At 38.6% G+C, this 20,637-nt stretch overlaps 2 protein-coding genes across 4 annotated transcripts in view; both read right to left on the reverse strand.

Annotated features, from left to right (window-relative positions):
• LOC127978689 (uncharacterized) overlaps nucleotides 1-20,637 on the reverse strand; it is a 76,796-nt gene that overhangs the window by 19,394 nt on the left and 36,765 nt on the right. The window lies entirely within an intron of this gene.
• Nucleotides 2,419-12,469, reverse strand: LOC127978690 (uncharacterized). Of its 3 annotated transcripts, none has more exons than XM_052583569.1 (4): nucleotides 12,260-12,469; nucleotides 11,815-12,156; nucleotides 11,419-11,475; nucleotides 2,419-2,598 (listed from the first exon to the last, which is right to left on the reverse strand). In XM_052583569.1, the coding sequence occupies exons 1-4, from the start codon at nucleotides 12,318-12,320 to the stop codon at nucleotides 2,432-2,434; spliced, it is 627 nt and encodes a 208-aa protein (XP_052439529.1). In that variant the 5' UTR covers nucleotides 12,321-12,469; the 3' UTR covers nucleotides 2,419-2,431. The 3 variants fall into 3 exon arrangements, with proteins under 3 accessions (XP_052439529.1, XP_052439527.1, XP_052439530.1); XM_052583567.1 differs by lacking the exon at nucleotides 11,419-11,475 and adding an exon at nucleotides 2,958-3,014 and having other exon boundaries at nucleotides 12,260-12,468; XM_052583570.1 differs by lacking the exons at nucleotides 11,419-11,475; nucleotides 11,815-12,156; nucleotides 12,260-12,469 and adding exons at nucleotides 2,958-3,026; nucleotides 3,385-3,708; nucleotides 3,835-4,372.

Genomic DNA, 20,637 nt, shown 5'->3' on the forward strand with positions numbered 1-20,637 from the left:
ATGTGGAGCGGTAAGTGTGTCAGGGACCATGCTGAGGTTAAGAGTGAGGAGAAAGTGATCCGAGGTGTGCAGTGAAGTAACCAGTACATGATCAGTGGAGCAGTGTCGTGTATAAATAAGGTCCAGTTGGTTGCCTGATTTGTGAGTAGCAGTAGTTGACACTTGGGTGAGATCAAAAGAGGCAAGCAGAGTGTGGAAATCAGCAAACAGAGGTTTATCTGTACTTACTGCTTATTGCACTTCTGGTTAGATGCTAACTGCATTTCGTTGCCTTGTACCTTACATGTGCAGTGACAATAAAGTTGAATCTAATCTAATCTAGATGGATGTTGAAATCTGAAAGCATAACTAAGGGAGTACCATCCTCACGAAAGGTTGAGAGCAGCACATCTAATTCATCCAAAAAGTTACGTAGTGGTCCTGGGGGTTGATACCCAAAGATGGTAAAGGATTTCAGTCAAAGGTAAATTTCCAATCATTAGAGATGAGCAGAACAGTACCTACAGCTCTTCCAATCAAATGGGGGAGTGGGAAAATGAGAAATTATTAGAGATCCTCTGGTTTGATCCAGGTCTCTGTTAGGGCCATGAGATTAAGCTTTGAATGACTAATAATAGAAGTCATGAAATCGGCTTTGTTTATAGCAGAATGCCAATTTCAGAGACCAATAGAGAGACCAAGAAAGTAGTGTATTAGCAAAAATAGGCAAACTGTGCATGTTGTTAAGATTGCGCTGCCTACAGAGTGGGACATATAAATATATTGTATGTTTATATTCAGCAACACACATTGTTTTCCACATTTCTGTATTTTATATTTTGTTATTTTCATATGTTTGCACACTTGAATTATCAGTCATTTTTGTAATAGTTATCATTGTTATGACGTATTTTAGCAGGAGGCTAGAATTGCAAAATTAATAAATATTTATCAATACGTAGGCCTACGTTTTACTTTTAATATATAAGTATATTAAAAAATCAAGTACTTTTGTACTTTTACCCAAATAAAGTACAGGAATAATATTATTAGTATATTTGTACTTTTACTCAAGTAGTTTTTGTACTTTATTTGTGTACTTCGTCCACCTCTGGTTGTTTAAGATTAGGGAATTCACAAGCGTGCACACTCAACTCAGCTACAGGCTTTTCAGTGCTGACTCATTTAGGATCCTCTGATTGGCCAATGCATTCCTAAATTCAACAGAAATGCGTGTGATTTGGTTGTAAAAATTTTCATTCTTTTGCACATTTCATTTTTATCATGACAGCTGTAATACATTGTTTAATTTATCACAGACATCTGCTGGAATGACCATAACAGCCCAGAAGGCGGCACTTCTATTATAGTTTGTTTGTTTGGACTTCATTTCCCATCTCCCTTTGCGCTGTCTATTAGTTCTCATTGTTTCCAGCTGTGTGTCATCGGTCTTATTAGTTCCTCTATATACACCATGTTCTTTTAGCCCTTCGTTGCATCATTATTGTTTTCTGTTGTCTGTTATCTGTTTTTGTGGGTTCTGTTTTGCTGCTTTTGCCCTGATGTGGATTGCTGTTTTTGGACCCTTCAATAAAAGCTGCAATTGGATCTTCTTGTTTGAGAGCATTGAATGACACAATTTTTCCCATTTGTCTTCAGTTTGTGTGGCATTATTGCCACAAGACCTTGTTAATTTCCTTTCTTGCAAGGATCTCTTATTTACATCATGTCTACACTACATTATAAATCATTGTCTCTTTATTTGATCAGAACTCTCAATAAATACATTTAACATTGAAGACATTTTATTTAAGCAAGTTTTATGTGCCATTGCATTTATATTTTCTCTTGAACTAAGCTTAAATATATATAAGTGCCCCATTAAGGATTTTTTAAAATTACCTTTTATTTAATATGTAATGTAGCTGTATTTGAATGTAAATAGTTTGCAAAGTTGTAAAGCTGGAAGTGTGTCAAAAGAAAGAGTCGACTCTGAACCACTGAAATGAGTCATTTGTTCACATGTCACAAGTTACCACATTTGCATGATCAATCATTTTGGCCCATACAATGTATTGTTGACTATTGCTACAAATATATCTGTGCAACTGGTTTTATGCTCCAGGGACACATATCTGACCAATCAGAGCAGAGCAGCCTCACACAAAGGAGGGGTTTAAAAAGATGAATTTTCGAACAAATCGTTTGAGAATCATGCACACAAGAGTCAATGAAAGTGCATGTTTTTTGATCTTGCATGCATGTGAACCTACTGTTGAGAGCTCTCAAAACCAAATTATGAACTTTTCAAATAGCATAAGAGGGGCACTTTAATGCTTTACCACAACAGAAGTCTAAATGAGATCTGAAGTCACCATCAGTGATAACATACAGCAATGCTGATTATTGTGAAAAATAAAGCACACAAATTCAGTGTCATTCAGTTATTTTCTTAATCAGTCACACCAGCACGTTTAGCTGCGGCCCATCCTTTCTGCCAACCGTAACAGTGAATTATTCCTCCTGCAACGACTGTAACCAGAAAAAACTGAAAGACAGCCAGACCAACACCACCGAACACCATCACACGCTCCGTCAGCATCACCTCCACTGTAGAGGCTACAGACAGACAGAGAAACCAATCAAACTACAGAATAAAGAAACACAGATCATTCAGACACCGATCCAGATCAGTCGTGCTGGGTCTGAGCTGTGACAAAATCACACTCAAATTACATCTGTGATGCACATTCTGTAATAATGTGACAAGTAATTATGTTGCTCGGTACATATGAACAGTTACACTTAAAAAAAATTAAAACGTTTTTAATTAGCTTTGATGGATTCATGAAGAACATACATGTAATATTTACCATAACCTATAACAAATACTCTAAAAACTAAACTAAAAAATAAAATAAATAATTTCCTGAAATTAAATAAAATAAAATACGAGTAAGAATGATCTCTGCTCTCACCTGTTATCTCATCATCCTCTGGAGGATCTGTGACGGACTGAACTTTTTCTTCTCTGTCTGTCAACTTGTCTTAAAATATGTCAAACATATGATCACTTACTCAAACACAAAGGTATTCAATATTATTATAACAGCAAACTCCTTAACAATACATTCATATCTGGAGCAAAAACACTGCATAAAAATAACAACATCCACAGAATATTTACACTATACACTATATAAAACAATGTTTCTTTATGAACTGATCACTAGAAGATTCTTTGTGGAAACAAAAATGGTTCTTCTGCGACATTGCAGTTAAAAAAGAAAAATATGGAAAGTTAATTTGTAACATAGATGATTAAAATAAATTGGAAACAGTAAAATTATTCTCAGCATTAAAAACATTATGAAGATTTGAGAGGAATTGAAAAGCTGTACTAACCCTCGATCACTAGTCTGATGGGTTTGTTGAAGTAGATGACTGAATTAAATGTATGTCCTGTTCCACAGAAATAAAGACCTGAATCTGACTCAGTTAGTCCAATAATATTTAATGAGAGGCTCATCCTATCTCCATGAACACTCATGCGATTGTTTTGAGAGTATTGAATGTGCAATGATGATGAGCTCTTGGCAGACAGCAGCAGTGTTAGTCGTCCAGATTCAGGATTCTGGTGATACCAGGCCATTTCATGTTTGTCTGTCATGTTGCAGTTCAGACTGATTCTTCCATTCAGCCGGAATCTTAACAGAGTCACATCATGTTCTGAAACATTTACAAAACATAATAAACTGATCCTTTGGAAAGAATAAGATAAAACGTTAATTATATTTAAGGATAAAAAGTTCAATCATGTGAAATCAATAAATAAATAAAATACAATAAATTTACCGCTAGAGCTGATCTGAATAATTTTGTAAGAAAAAACACAAAACAGCATGATCTTCTCCATTGTCTTTCGTCTGTAAAAGCACTGATCAAACTGCAGATTTCCTTTCAGTGCAGAAACATTAAACCACAACGTGTTTTCACTTCCTTTCTTAACGCTGTGAAAATCAAGCTATCAGTTAAAATTCTAACATCAAAACATATAATATCTCATCAGACTTTAATAAGTACAGACTGTACAAACAAGGAAATGTTTAAAAGGATGTGAGGAAGAGGTAGACCTATAAGATCTATAATTCCATAAGCAAGTCTTTATTCAATGATCTGTGCTCCAAGTGCTAATAACAATCATAGCTCCAAGTCAGATCACTGACTTGAGTCAGAATGTGGAGAAAACAATCCAATTGCAGACAAATCCAAAACAGTAATCCAGAAACGGTAGTCAGGAGAAAAAAAGCAATGGTCATAATAATAAACAATAGAAATGCATAGAAGAACGCTTAGTAAAGCAGAGGAACTGGCAAAACTGGTAGTGGAAACACATGGGTTAAAAACTTTGTAACAGGAAATGACAAGAGAGGAAATGATGTGGCAGGAACAGGAAGTGGACTGAGTTCAATATTTAGGTGAGAGCTCCTTCTGAAGAAAGGAAGCATGATCAGATGCTACAGTTTCCCCCCCTCCAGGAACACCTCCAAGTGTTCCTCTCCTAGGAAGACCCCTGGATCTGGGTGCCGGACGATCTGGACGAAGTAGGTGAATCCATGATCTCCCGAACCCGGTAGGCAGGAGTTCAATCGATCTCAAGTGGTTGAGGAGGATTCATGTCAGGAGCTTCAGAGCTTGTTGCCATGTGGGCTGGTTTCAGGAGGGACGCAGCAAAGGATCGAGAGGTGCGGTAATTAGTAGGCAATTCCAAACGATACGTGACAGGATCAATTTGACATAAAATCATACAATCATACAGACTAACATACCTTTGACTTAATTTCTTACAAGGGATTATCAGATTTAGGTCACCCAGAGTAGAAAGCCACACCATTTGGCCTGAACTTTTGAGGTCACCCAATCATCCACATTAGACACCTCAGATAGCTCCCCAGACCATGGGAATAAAGGAGGCGGGTATCCTAGGACACACTGAAAGGGGCTCAAACCAGTAGAAAAGTGTGTGAGGGAATTTTGAGCATACTCCGCCCATGGAAGGAATATACTCCACTTCTCCTGTTCCTGGCAACAATATGATCTTAAATATCTGCCAATTTCTTGATTGAGATGCTCACCTTGTCCATTAGCTTGAGAGTGATAGCCAGATGTGAGACTGATATTGATGTTTAACTGTTTGCAAAAGGCTCTCCAAACCCATGCTGTAAACTGTGATCCTCGGTCAGTAACAATATCATCAGGTATTCCGTAAATTTCTGAACACTTGGTTGAACAGAACTTGAATGGTTTCCATTGCAGAGGGTAAACCTTTTAATGGAATAAGACTGCAAGACTTAAAGAAACGATCAATGGTGATCATGAAAGTGGTGAACCCTTGTAAGTTAGGTAGATCAGTGATAAAGTTAACAGACAGGTGTGACCAGGGTCTTAGGCAATGGGTAGTGGTTCCAACAACCCTGCAGAGAGTTTTCGAGGTGTTCGCAACTGAGCATAGATCTGACATGTAGTCACATAATTATTGACATCAACAGTCAATTTTGGCCACCAAAATGAATTTCTGATCAAAGCTGTGGAACGATTAATTCCAGGAAGTCCAGTAGCGAGGGTTATCAAATCAAGTCAAGTCACCTTTATTTATATAGCACTTTAAACAAAAAAGATTGCGTAAAAGCAACTGGACGACATTCATTAGGAAAACGTGTGTCAATAATGCAAAATGACAGTTAAAGGCAGTTCATCATTGAATCCAGGGATGCCATCATTTCAGTTCAGTTTAAACGGTATCTGTGCAATAATTTGCTATCAAGTCACAATATCGTTGTAAATGAAGTGACCCCAACTTAGCTAAACTCCATCGGTGACAGAATGGAGAAAAAACCCTGGGAGAAACCAGGCTCAGTTGGGGGGCCAGTTCTCCTCTGACCAGACGAAACCAGTAGTTCAATTCCAGGCTGCATCAAAGTCAGATTGTGCAGAAGAATCATCTGTTTCCTGTGGTCTTGTCCCGGTGGTCGTCTGAGACAAGGTCTTTACAGGGGATCTGTATCTGGGGCTCTAGTTGTCCTGGTCTCTGCTGTCTTTCAAGGCTGTAGAGGTCCTTTCTAGTTGCCGATCCACCATCTGGTCTGGATACGTACTGGATCCGGGTGACTGCAGTGACCCTCTGACTTGGATACAGACTGGATCTGGTGGCTCTGGTGACCTCGGAATAAGAGAAAAAGAGACTAATATTAGCGTAGATGCCATTCTTCTAATGATGTAGCAAGTACATCAGGTGTTATGGGAAGTGTCCCCGGTTCCGGTTTACTTAATTAATGAAGGCTAAAGATCCTTTAATGGATTTGGATACTGTTATGGACTGCATTTTATATAGCACTTTCAACAGACCATATGGCCATCCAAAGATGCTTTACAATTTGCCTCACATTCACCCATTCACACACTCATTTATACTCATTCATACACTGACTGCCGTGTCAGCCATTCAAGGCACCATCCAGCTCGTCGGGAGCGTCGGGGTTAGGTGTCTTGCTCAAGGACACCTCGACACTTGGTCAGGTGGAGCTGGGTATTGAACCACCAACCTTCCGGTTTGTAGACAAAGTACATGATCCACTGAGCCACTGCTCCCCACTGCCGATATTAGAAACATTTTAGTGTTTTATCTGTAAGCCAGGTTAATGAGATGGGTCTTTAATCTAGATTTATACTGAAAGAGTGTACCTGCATCCCGAACAATATTAGGTAGGTTATTTCAGTTATTTCGGCTGCTTTCTTTAGGGTATGAGTGTGCTCTGTATACCATGGTGTCAGGCTGTTTTCCTTAACCTCCCTTTAGCGTAAGGCAGCAACTGTATTTAAGATACTACAAAAGAGAGAGTCCATAGTTTCTGTTACATCATCAAGTTGTTCTGAGGTTTAGGATATGCTGAGGAATTCGGATACATCAGGTTTAGATTACTTACAAAGCAGCCTTTTGTGGTAGAAGTGATGGTTCTACCATACTTGTAACAAGAAATAGAAATAACAGTTTTAGCTATATGAAGTTTGCACAAAACTAAATAATGATCTGAGATATCATCACTTGGCTGCATAACTTCAACACCATCAAAATCAATTCCTTACGACAGTATTAAATCTAGAGTATGAGTTCGACAATCAGTAGGTCCTGAGACTTATTGTCAAACCCCAGTAGAGTTGAAAATGTATATAAATGCTGATCCCAATGCATCTTTTTCATTATCAACATGGATATTAAAATCACTTTATCTGCAGCCAGCACTAACTCAGATGTAAAATCAGCCAACTCTTCAATAAAGTCTGTATAGTGCCCTTGTGGCCTGTAAACAGTAGCCAGTACAAACGTCACAGGGTATTTATCATTAATATTTGTTTCTCTGGATAATGTTACATGAAGCACCATTACTTCAAATGAGTTCTACTTGAAGTCTGCCCTCTGAGAAATAATTAAAACATTGTTATAAATTGAAGCAACACCTCCCCCTTTACCTTTTAGACATGGCTCATGTTAATAAAAGTAATCTTGGGGGGTAGACTCATTTAAAATAATGTAATCATCAGGTTTTAGCCAGGTTTCAGTCAAACAGAGCACATCTAGATTATGATCGCTGATCATATTATTTACAAAAATTGCTTTCGTAGAAAGGGACCTGATATTTAATAAGCCTAGCTTTATCATTTGTTTATACCTATTGCATCTGTTTGTTGAACCTCAATTAAATTGGATGTGTGGACCCACTGAATGATTCTGGAGCGAAGATTGGATGGAACATAGACCTTGCCAGTCAGGCACTCAGAGGGGAATGGCTCCTCTTGTTGGGCACGTTGAATTTATTCCAGAATATCCCAACGGATGGGTGCAATGATGATGGAGGATGTTAAACTAGTTTCTGGTCCTGTCTGTGAATCAGCTGAGTCATGGATACGTAACAGTGCATCTGCCTTACTGTTTTTACAACTCTGCAGTCAGCGGTATATACCTCTACAATAAAAGTAAGCTTAGGATCAGGATTCTTAAGAATTGAGCCGATTGAACGCAGATGTAGCTGCCTCTGTCCACACTAATTTCTTTGGCTTTCCTTTAAGAAGAGTGGTGACAGGTGCTGATATGGCACTGAAGTCAGGGATTAACCTGTGGTAAAAGTTAGCAAAGCCTAAAAACCATTGTAACTCTTTGACTTGTTTTGGGTGTGGGCCACTCAAGGACAGCTTTTACCTTGGCATCATCCATCTGAACTCCTGTATGGCAAATATTGTAACCCAGGAATTTGGTAGAACTAACATGAAATTCACACTTTTCAGCCTTAACAAAAAGGTTACTCTGGAGCAGATGTAGACAATCACATATTCAGGAGGTCTTTGAAAACTTCATTTACAAAGGACTGAAAAACTGTCGGTCCATTGGACAGCCCATATGGCATAACCAAAAACCCAGAAGCTGCAGGAGAGAGGAATGATCTGATGAATCCATACAACAACGCATCTTCTTATATTCTTCTATGGCCTAGGTTTCAGGAATTGAAAATGGATAAACATGGCTTTTACGGGGTGAGGTGTTAGGAAAAAGATCTATGACACAGTCCCAGGGGCGATGTGGTGGCAGTTTGGTGGCCTTCTCTTTACTAAATACCTCAGCTAGGTAGGCATACTGTACTCAGGGGGGACATTATCTGGCAAAGGAAAGATATTCTTGGTGAGATAAGTAGTGCTGATGGTAGCTTTGTTAGTTCCAGACAGTGGGATTGACAATAAGGAGACCAACGGATCAACTCCTTTTCCTTCCATGAAAAATTTGGATTGTGAGTAGACAACCAATGATATCAAAGGATACCTGGGTTTTGTGGTGATGACATGACATAGAAAGTGATTTCTTCAGTGTGAGAAAGACCAAATCTAAGTTGTATAGGAATGGGTGATACAATCTTTTCCAATGGGACCATCAGCTACGGCGGTAACAATGATAGGGGGTTCAAATTTGATTGGATGTTCAACTGTTTCACTACATTTTGATGAATCACATTAGCAGCATCTCTAGAATCTATTAGCACTGAGAATTGGTGGTCTTGGTTAGTGACAGACAACATAATGTGAAGTGATAAGCATGGACCAATTTGTAAAGTATTAAGCAAGTGACTTACTTGATAACTTGGAGATAAGTTGGCATTAGGTTTAACAGGACAGTTGGAACAGTGATGGCCTTGAACCGCAGTAGTGGGCACATGATAAGCTAGGTTAATTTTGGGACTAGGCTTTGATTGCAAGAGATTATCAATCTTGATAGCAGGGTTACAAACTGTGAGATGTCAATTGAGTCACCTCTGCAAACTAATTCTGTTTGTAACTTAGCAGACAGACTAGAATGAAAAATGTGCTTCAAAGCAACCTCATTAAACCTACTTTGTGCAGCAAGAGTTCAAAACTATACAGCATAATCAGAAGCTGGTCTGTTGCCCTGGCATAACTTTGTTAACTCAGCTGCTGCATCCATGCCACCAGCAGGATATTGAAAGACATCGCAAATAAGTTGAGTGAAATAATTGTATGACTGAGGAGCATGTGTGTCATGATCCGAAACTGCCGTAGCCCATTTAAGTGCCTTCCCTGTCAGCAAAGTCATAATAAAGGAACATTTCACATAGTACTGACTAAAAACTTGAGGTTGATTTGAAAAATAGATATACAGTTGTCAGGAGAACCATCAAATTTATCTGGTAGAGCAAATCTCACAGAGTCAGGTTATGGGGCAGGAAGTGAATGAACATACTGTGTCAAGTGTTCATTGGCAGCTTATAGTTTCAATAAGTGAGTTTGAAAACCCTTGAGCAGATAATTTTGTTACACAATGGTTGACAAGGACCTCCGTTGGATCTGCTGGAACCTGGTGAAGTATTCTATAAGGAAGAGGTAGGCTTAATAGATTCTATATGTGGGTCTTTATTCAATTATCTGTGCTCCAAGTACTTATAACAATCATATCTCCAAGTCAGGTCACTGACATGAGTCAGAGTATGGAGAAAATATGCAATTGCAGATAAATCCAAAACAGTAATGCAGAAACGGGAGTCAGGAGAACAAAAGCAATGGTCATAACAATAAACAATAGAAATATCATAGAAGAATTCTTAGTAAAGCAGAGGAAATGGCAATACTTCACAAAATGGTAGTGGAAACACATGGCTTAAATACATGGTAACAGGAACTGTGGTAATGTGGTAATGTGGCAGGAAACAGGAAGTGGACAGAGTTCAATATTCAGCGGAGAGCTCCATCTGAAGGATGGGAGAATGATCAGATGCTGCAAAGGATAGATTCCCAAATGACATTTCTCTCATTAATTACTCAACCATTTTTATTCTACTCTATTTTATTTAATATTTTATTGTAATTTGTCATTATTTTTATATAGTCAGTGTAAGCTAAGTGTAAATGTATTCACTCATTTACTTACCCTCATGTTGTTACGCTCCCCAAGACTTTCATTCATCTTCAGAACAGAGCTGAAGATATTTGAAATGAAACCACAGCATTTCACAAGCAAAGATAAGATTTATCAGAAAACTAATCAGAAGTAAATTTAGTCACACAGAAATAAAGTGGTACACACAAACTTATTCATTCACAACTGTTTCTGTTTAATTACAGTTACAGACAGTATGTTTAGGTCTACATCACATTTACAAAGAATTATCATTTCTATAATTTTTCATCAAAAATACGACTGTGACATTATTTCTTAGTTTTACTGCTGATTATTTGTTCAGAAATATTTCATTTTATTTGAACAAGTTTGTGCCATGAACAGATAAAACAGACGTCTATGAGATCTGGCCGACAGAAACACATCTGAATCACATCGGTGAGTCTGGTGTAAAGTATAAATGCTGATTATTGTGATAGAGTCAAAAATAAAGCTCACAAATGTCATTTAGGTGAGTTTTGAACATTCAGACCAGTATGTTCGGCTGCGGTCCATCCTTTCCGCCAACCGTGACAGTAAATGTTTCTTCCTGCAATGATTATAACCAGAAAACACAGAAACACAGCCAACCCAACACCACTGAACATCAGCACACGCTCCGTCAGCGTCACTTCATCTACAGACAGACAGAAAACATTCAGAAACCAGCTTTCATTAAACAACAGAATCAAGTCAGACAGATTCTGATCGATTGTGCTGAGATTGAACTGTGATGAAATCATGCTGAAATTACATCTGTGAAGCACTTTCTGTAATAATGTGACAATCCCGATGCTATAAACAGTTACACTCTTAAAAAAGTTTTTAATTTGATTTGATGGTTCTATGAAGAATCCACATCATATTCAAATTGCATAACCTATAAAAAAAATACAGAGAGTTCCTGAAATAAACTGAGAAACAAGAATGCTCTCCGCTCTCACCTGTGTTCTCATCATCCTCTGGAGGATCAGTGACGGACTGAACTTTGTCTTCTCTGTCTGAAAATATATGAAATATATGATCACTTCAGATTTATGATCACTCCTCAACAACACAGGAATCATTCATATCTGGAGCACAAACACTGCATTAAAGAAAAAGTAAAAACACAAAAGTTATTTTGTTTTGGGGTTTTTTAAAAGTGGAAAATGGTTATATAGATGATTAAAATGTTCTTCACACTTAGAAAGTGTGGTTTTTTAAAGAACTGATCACTAAAAGGTTCTTTGGGAGACAAAAATGATTCTTATATGGCATTGCAGTAAACATTTTTGAGTGAAGTCGGTTACTAGTGATGATGAAAATTTGAGAGAAATGGAGAAGTCAGCAGTACTAACCCTCGATCTGTAGTCTGATGGGTTTCTCAAACTGCATGTCTGAATACATTAATCTTGTTCCACAGAAATAAAGACCTGAATCTGACTCCATTAGTCCAGTAATATCTAGCGAGGCTGTGTTTCTACTTCTGTCTGCTTTAACTATTACACGTGTGTTTTGACGGTTTGAAACTAGCTCTCTTTTCCTGCCCATGGCCGTGGCAAATATCAGCATTGCTAGTTGTCCAGATTCAGGATTCTGGTGATACCAGGCTATTACATGTTTGTCTGTCATGCTGCAGTTCAGAGTGATGCTTTCATTCAGCCGAAATCTTAACAGAGTCACATTATGTTCTGAAGCATCTGGAAAACATCATAAACTGATTCTTTGAAATTATTAAAACATTGATTATATTTAATGATAATAAAGTCAATGATGTGAAATTGTAAATGAGAATATATTTACCGCTGGAGCTGATCTGAACAATCAAGTATGAAAAAACACAAAAGAGCATGATCTTCTCCATTGTCTCTCGTCTGTAAAAGCACTGATCAAACTGCAGATTTCCTTTCAGTGCAGAGACATTAAACCACAACGTGTTTCCACTTCCTGTCTTTAGGAAAGCTTGTGAAGCTTTGACATAATTTAAAGTGCTTTATTTCTTTAAAGCTATGTGTTATGAAGCTTTGCTGTTTGGTGTGTGAAGTCATAATAACACATTATGTAGAAGTAAGGGGTGGGCAATAAAGCAAAAATATCATATCAGCAGAACTCCAAACATAACTCTGTTCTTGCATAAATGTCATTTGTCACATTTTGCACAAAAAAATAAAATAAATAAATAAATTCTGCCAGTGCGAATTTTGTGAGCATTTGCACTGATGCACCACTTTGTCCAGCTCATAATCTTTGCCATTTCTGGTGCACGAGAGAAACATTAAATAGCAAATGACAAAAACAGTCCAATAATTGAGCGCAGCTCAAGCAAACCACTGCTGCCAAGTCTCGCGAGAAAAATAAGCATCCGCAGCTGCAAAAACAACTCCAATACAAGCCCAAAATCATTTGATTATTTATTATCTTCAATATTATTTATTACCAATTAATGAGCCTGCAACGTATTTAACTGAAACCACACTTTTATCCAAAAAAGTGAAAACATAAATTAACTTCTTAGTGAACTGGTTTAGTTGGGAACCAGTGTTGATCTGGTGACACATTAATACACAGAGATCCACGGAGAAATAAATCAGCACTAATGTCTTTTTGTTTTATTGACACACTATTTTTCAGTCCAAAGTGCAATGTAAATAAATTAACTTGACTCGATATTAATAATTAATAATTAATAAATATCAAGTTTTCATTGAGCTTTCAAGCATTTCACACAACTATTTCCATCTCTTTAGAGCTCTAAAGTGATCCGTTTTAAACCGAAATAGCTTGTGGTGAACAAAAGACACCAAATCATCAACTTAACCAGTAGATGACAGCAGAGGAGCACTTATTGGCTTATTAGTCATTCATCTCCACTTTTTTGCTTATTTTTGCTTATAATTTGACTATTATAAAATATAAAAATCATCAAGAAGTCAAATTTTTGAAAGTTTTGCTGTTTGTGTGTGTGTGTGTGTGTGCCTTGAAAAACACAAAAGGCCTAATCATGATACATTTAGAATAGAGTAGACAATACACATTTTCCATAAAAATACATTTAGCATGTTACAGTTGTTTATTTCAGGACTTCACACACTGGATGAGAAGTGTCCTTTAAAATAAGAAAACCTTTCAGAATCCAACATTATAATGCATTATCTTTGTCCCAAATACTACAATGTTATACTTTTTACATCATATTCTGTAAGACTGGACATTTTAATTGGCTATGAGTGTTTTTTATATATATATATACTGACATAACAGTGTGATAGATACCATCTGAATTTGCAGTTTCACATGTTATTTATTCATTTTGATGATCGGAGCTGCAATAACATGTGACCCTGGAGCACAAAACAGTCTTAAGGGGTCAATTTCATCTGAAAGCTGAATAAATGATCTCTCCATTGATGTGTGGTTTGTTCAGAGGACAATATTTGTCTGAGATAACACTATTTGAAAATCTGGAATCTGAGGGAGCAAAAAAAATCTAAATATTGAGAAAATCATCTTTCAAGTTGTTACAGTAGGAGATTTACAGAATATCTTCATGGAACATGATTTTTTCTTAATATCCTAATGATTTTTGGCAAAAAAAATAAAAATAAAATATTGAACATTTTGACACATAGAATGTTTTGTTGTCTATTGCTTCAAATATACCCCTGAGACTTAACACTGCTTTTGTGCTCCAGAGTCACCAATGTGTTTATATTCAGATGATAAACTTTAGAGGTTTAGCTTTACTAATGATTAGGTTTTCTGACAGAAAATGCATAATAATGCGATTCTTGGTTTTGCTGCTGTTTATTTGATCACAATCTTCAACAAACAATTAAAGAGGTCATAAACTGAGAATCCAAAATTCCCTTGACCTTTTGACATTTAAGAGGTCACTGTACTATAAAACTTCTATATTTCAGAACTCAAAACTTTCTCTTTATTCTAAAAACAGCTCTTTTTTAGAGATAGATACTGTATACACAATAGAGATCACGATTGCTTCACGATTCTAAAAACAAGACAACCAACCAAAATAATATTTAAGATATAATTTCTTTGGGGTTCTAAAACAATTCTCTATGTAATGCTATACATTAGTCAATCTATAAATGTCCATGTTGAGCTGATTACAAACTGTAATGACTTATTTTACAAATTAAAAAAAAAAAAATGATTAGAATGAATCTCTTCAATAAGGCATATATTTGAACAGTCACTGGTCATGAGTGTAAAACATGCTCTCTTTATTTGAAGGAGACAGGGGTAGCTGCAGCTTGGAGCAATGGGCTTGCAAAAAGGTTTCTCATTGGTGAAAGGAGTTTTAATGTGTTGGCCAATCAGCTGTAAATATACATTTACTGATTTCCTTTTAGACAAGAGAAGTTGGCGGGTAAAAGATGTGGTGTAATTATTAATCATACGTTTATCTATGCTTTATATACCACAAATATGTATATGTAACATCTGCATCCACTATCCATTCATCCAACCACCAGAGGGAGCCGTCTCCCGAATACTGAACACTGTCTTTTCTTCTCTCAGTTACGTGAAGCCACTATTTTCACCAAATTGGATCTGCGCAGTGCCTATAATTTAATCAGAATCAGAGAAGGTGATGAGTGGAAGACCGCCTTTATCACCACTAGGGGGCACTATGAATACTCCGTTATGCCGTATGGCCTGGCCAATGCCCCGTCTGTCTTTCAGTCATTCATTAATGAGATTTTCCGCGACCTTCTGAATCACTATGTTATTGCTTACATTGATGATATTCTGATCTATTCAAAGACACGTGAGCAACACATCAATCATGTAAGAAATGTTCTGTCCCGACTACTGGCTAACAAACTATATGTCAAGGCAGAGAAATGTGAGTTCCACGTCTCTAGTACCACCTTTCTTGGTTACAAAATAAGTCACAAAGGAGTAGAGATGGACACTGGAAAGGTCACAAAGTGGCCACGTCCTACCACGATTAAAGAGCTACAGAGATTCTTGGGATTTGCTAACTTTTATAGGAGGTTTATCCGTAACTACAGTTCCATTGCAGCCCCTCTAACCTCATTGCTTAAGGGCAAACCAAAGAAATTATCTTGGATTCAGTCTGCCCAAACAGCCTTTGAGACTCTGAAAACTATTTTTACTACAGCCCCAATCTTGAAACATCCGGATCCTGACTTGCCATTCATTGTAGAAGTAGATGCCTCTGACTTCGGCATTGGAGCAGTTCTGTCGCAGAGACATGGGAACCCTGGAAAAGTATTTCCTTGTGCTTTTTTTTCCAGAAAGCTAACAACCGCAGAAAGGAACTATGACGTGGGTAATAAGGAACTGTTGTCGATTAAAGCAGCACTGGCAGAGTGGAGACACTGGTTGGAGGGAGCTCGCCATCCTTTCCAGGTTATTACGGACCACAATAATTTAGAGTACATTAAGTGTGCTAAACGTCTCAACCCTAGACAAGCCCGTTGGTCACTATTTTTCACTAGGTTTCAGTTCACAGTCACTTACCGTCCAGGAAGCAAGAACGGCAAGGCTGATGCGCTTTGACGACAATTTGATTCAGATGAAACTTCTTGTTGCCAAGGTCCTATTCTACCTCCTTCAGTGATTGTGGCACCCATTCGCTGGGATATAATGGAGGAACTACAACGTGAAGGACAAACAGAAATCACGCCACCAGATTGTCCCCCTGACCGTCATTATGTCCCTGGGTCATACAATAAATACACCGCTCAGCCTATTACATATAAGACCACTCCAGCGGGCGTGGAAGCGCGGCACTCACCGGGTCCAAGTTAAACCGACCTGTCACCAAACCCTCACTCTGTGGTCAGATCTTGCATTTCTCTGGGCAGGGGTGCCCCTAGAGCAGATCTCCAGGCATGCTGTGGTTTACACGGATGCTCCACCACCGGCTGGGGGCCACGTACAACGGGAATGCAGTCTCAGGGGTTTGGACGGGCCCGGAGCTGCAGTGCCACATCAATTGCCTAGAGTTGTTAGCAGCGCACCCTGCCTTTAACCATCTCAAAGGTCTCTTACGAACCAAGCATGTGCTGGCCTGAATGTACAACACTGCGACTGTTGCATACATCAACCGCCAAGGTGGTCTGAGCTCTCGTTGCAAGCCCGCCACCTCCTCCTTTGAAGTCAGAAGGTTCTGAGGCCATTCTCATTCCAGGCCTGCTCAGTCGTACAGCCGACGAGCTGTCTCGAGCAATGCTCCGGGGAGAATGGCAACTCCATCCCCTGACGGTGCAGCTGATTTGGAGACGGTTCAGAGCCGCTCAGGTAGACCTGTTTGCTTCTCCAGAAACCTCTCACTGCCAGTTGTTCTACTTCACGGACGTACTGGCACACAGCTGGCCGCGGGACCTACGCAATTATGCGTTTCCCCGAGTGAGCCTTCTCGCACAGACACTGTGCAAAGTCCGGGAGGACGAGGAGCAAGTCTTGCTAGTGGCGCCGTATTGTCCCACGCAGACCTGGTTCCCCAAACTAGTGCTCCTTGCGACAGCCCCTTCTTGGCCAATTCCTCTGACGAAGGATCTACAAACTCCATGTTTTGTCCCTGGACGGGACACGGAGGTTCTAGGTGACCTACCCCAAGAGGTAGCGAACACCATCACTTTGGCAAGATCACCGTCTACGAGACACGCTTACGCCTTGAAGTGGAACCTGTCCGTCGATTGGTGTTCTTCTCACCGAGAAGACCCCCGAAGATGCCCGATTGCGGTCGTGCTATCCTTTCTGCAGCAAGGGCTGGAGTGAAGGCTGTCGTCTCCCTCCACCCTCAAAGTCCAGGTTGCTGCTATTGATGCGTACCATGACCCCGTGAATGGGAAGTCTTTGGGTAAGCATGACCTCATCGTCAGGTTCCTTAGAGGGGCCAGGAGGTTAAATCCATCCCGCCCCCCTGTATACCCTCTTGGGACCTGTCTCTAGTGCTTAAATTACTACAGCAGGGCCCATTTGAGCCTTTGCATTCAGTTGAGCTAAAGTTTTTTTTTCATTGAAAACTCTGCTCCTGCTTGCACTGGCCTCCATCAAGATGGATGCATTTTCGGTTGACGATTCGTGCCTAGAGTTCGTGCCGGCTGACTCCCAGGTAATCCTGAGGCCCCGGCCTGGCTACGTGCCCAAGGTTCACACTACACCCTTCAAAGACCAAGTGGTGAATCTGCAAGCGCTGCCCCTGGAGGAGGCAGATCCAGCCCTGGCTTTGCTTTGTCCCGTCTGAGCATTAAAGTGCTACGTAGACCGGGCACAAAGCTTCAGGACCTCAGACCAGTTCTTTGTCGGTTACGGAGGCCTGCAGAAGGGGGATGCCGTCTCTAAGCAGAGGATGGCCCACTGGATTATAGATGCCATAACCCTGGCTTATCAGGCTCAGGATGTGCCCTGCCCATTCAGGTTGCGAGCTCACTCAACTAGAAGTGTTGCATCCTCTATAGTATTTACAAATTTACATTAGCACTATTCATGAAATATCAAAGTATAATGATAATTGATTATACATTTTGAGCACTGGGACAGACAGTTTTTTTTTGTTTGTTTGTTTGTTTGTTTGTTTAAACAGGTATTGCTCAACAAAATTCATCATGTGAGTGATGTGCTTGAGGTATTCCACACTGAATATGAAATAAGTAGCAAAGAGGCACTTCATTGCCTCCATCACATCCATTTCTGCGCTCACAATGTTGACACCCTCCATATTGATGCTGGCTCTTTTTGCATGGAGGGGTTTGAAGCTTCATGAATAACTATAGTCGGAGTTGGCTTTACTGATTCCTGCAAGATGGAAAACATATAAATTATTTGTGAAATAACTTAGAATCTTGCATACTTTCTTCCAAACAATTAGGGATGTGACTGGCCACTTTTTACCACTGTGGAAAGGGGCAATTCACTGGTTAGGTTGCACACACAACTCACAAACAATCATGACCACAGAAACTTTGTGATCAATGCAATATTCATTAATAAAATAGCTTTGTTAGCATACTGAAAAACTAAAAAGCAACAATGTATCAGTTTTTGATTAAACTTGCAGCTTGATTATTGAAGAGACACTACATAAACATTGTTCACACATGCAGTTTCTCACTTTCTCTTTTTCTCTTTTAATTTAAATAAAAATGCTATTTGTTCAAGCTACATCATTTCTGTATCTGATTTAAAGCATGCAGAATGCTAGATATAAAGGCTGGTTGCTAAAAAAAATTGCATCAGTGATGTTTTGCCTCCACGTCTTTCATTTAAATTGTGCAAATGTTTTTGTGAGAAACTATCTCCTCTATCAATTTTAACATCTTTTTATTTCTCCTGATATTACAAAACAACTGTCAATAAGACTAAAACATTCTTCATTAGAACATTATGCTAAAAGAGCAAGACATTTTTATTTAATTTTGTTATCACATTCACAGAGCTACATGCAATCAAGTGATCGTGGCTGTCAATTCTTTAAAATGATGGTATCTCAAATATCTGCTAATCACAATGAACGTCATACAGTTTGGAACTCAAGATCAGATGATTTTCTGAACCCCACCCCCCCAGCTCATGCCCCACCCCCACCAACACAAAGACATGACTAGGATTTACACAAGCTCCAGTCTGGATCCAGAACACCTGAGAAGAGATGATGCTGACCCTCAGAGGACCCCAGATGATGCTAACCCTGAATCAACAAACAGAACTAACAAACATTGCTACAAGAGTGACTGCATCATATAATAATTATTAATTATTAATAAAATTAATAATGTTCATCGTCTGGCTGACTACGTCTACGGCTGACTAATTTTTCTACAAATCCTGTCATACATGCACAAACTGACAGTCACCACTTATAAGCTATTACTAAATGTTGTAGAAACAGAAAACACATTTTCTGTAAAGTTGCTTTGTAACGATTTGTATTGTAAAAGCTTAAGCAGACAGTAGTGTTCCTGTAGCTCAATTGGTAGAGCATTGCGCTATCAAGCACAAGGTTGGGGGTTTTATTCCCCGGGAACACATGATAGATAAAAAATGTATAGTCTGAATGCACTGTAAGTTGCTTTGGATAAAAGCGTCTGCTAAATGAATTAATTTAATTTAAACTGTTCAGAACTTGAAGAGCAGTCTCTAGATTAAGATGAAAATCCTTAACCGCATCACACTTCATGCAGCAGCTACTAAAAAAAGAAAGAAAATTTCATTAAAGCAATTTTGACTTTTTGTTCATAAAAAATAAAAATAAAAAAAATAAAATTGAAAATGCAGTAGAAATACTAAACTCAAAGGAAACAACACTTAAAACAAATACTCACAAGTTGTGGAACCTGAAGAAATGGGAACATGTCCATGACCTCTCATGTTGATTTTGTCATTAAATCAGCTCTTTTAAAAAGAGCGCATCTCATTAGATTTTTCATATGTTGGTGTACGTCTTTTACATTGTTCAGCATTTATCACAGTAATGTGCTCCTGAAAACTTAATTGATCTTCTCCAATACTTTCCAGGTTTAATATAATCTGAAAAAAGTATAAATAACAAAATTCCTATTGTATATCTACAATCTCCTAGCATTTCTGGTCAATAACCAAGCAATTTTAAGACATTTTAGTGAAGAAGGATAAAACAGACAAACCTCCTGGGACTGGGTGGAAACCGGATTATCAGTACACAGGAGTACTGGAATGTTTGCAGTCTTGTATCTTTTTGTTTGCTGAAACTATACAAATATTTAGAAGTGACATAGCACAAATGAAAATCAATTATTAGTAGAATTAAAGCATTCATTCACCCAAAAAAATATATGTCACCATTTACTTGTTTACCTTTGTTGTTCCAAACCCACATGACTTTTATTCATGGATGTCAATAATAATAAAAAACTTTATTTGGCCGTATGTCTCATACTGCAGATTGTATGGCTGTTCTGTTCTGTTCTGTAGGGCTGTTTTTCATTACCATTTGAGTGTGCGGTCAAAAACTAGCTTAGAGCACTATCTGCAGTTAAAAACTAAGCTTAGGATCAGAAAACACAAATGTAACAGTTTGTGTTACGGTTTAACTGGTTACCGTGTTATCTGGTGACCAACTTCCTGTTTAGGTCTCCGCTGCAGATGTGCTGGAACGACGGCAGCAGATTCGCCGATTCTGAAAGCACAAACTGACGTGAAAGTGC

This window comes from Carassius gibelio, chromosome B19, assembly GCF_023724105.1.
Source record: "Carassius gibelio isolate Cgi1373 ecotype wild population from Czech Republic chromosome B19, carGib1.2-hapl.c, whole genome shotgun sequence".
Lineage (NCBI taxonomy): Eukaryota > Metazoa > Chordata > Actinopteri > Cypriniformes > Cyprinidae > Carassius > Carassius gibelio.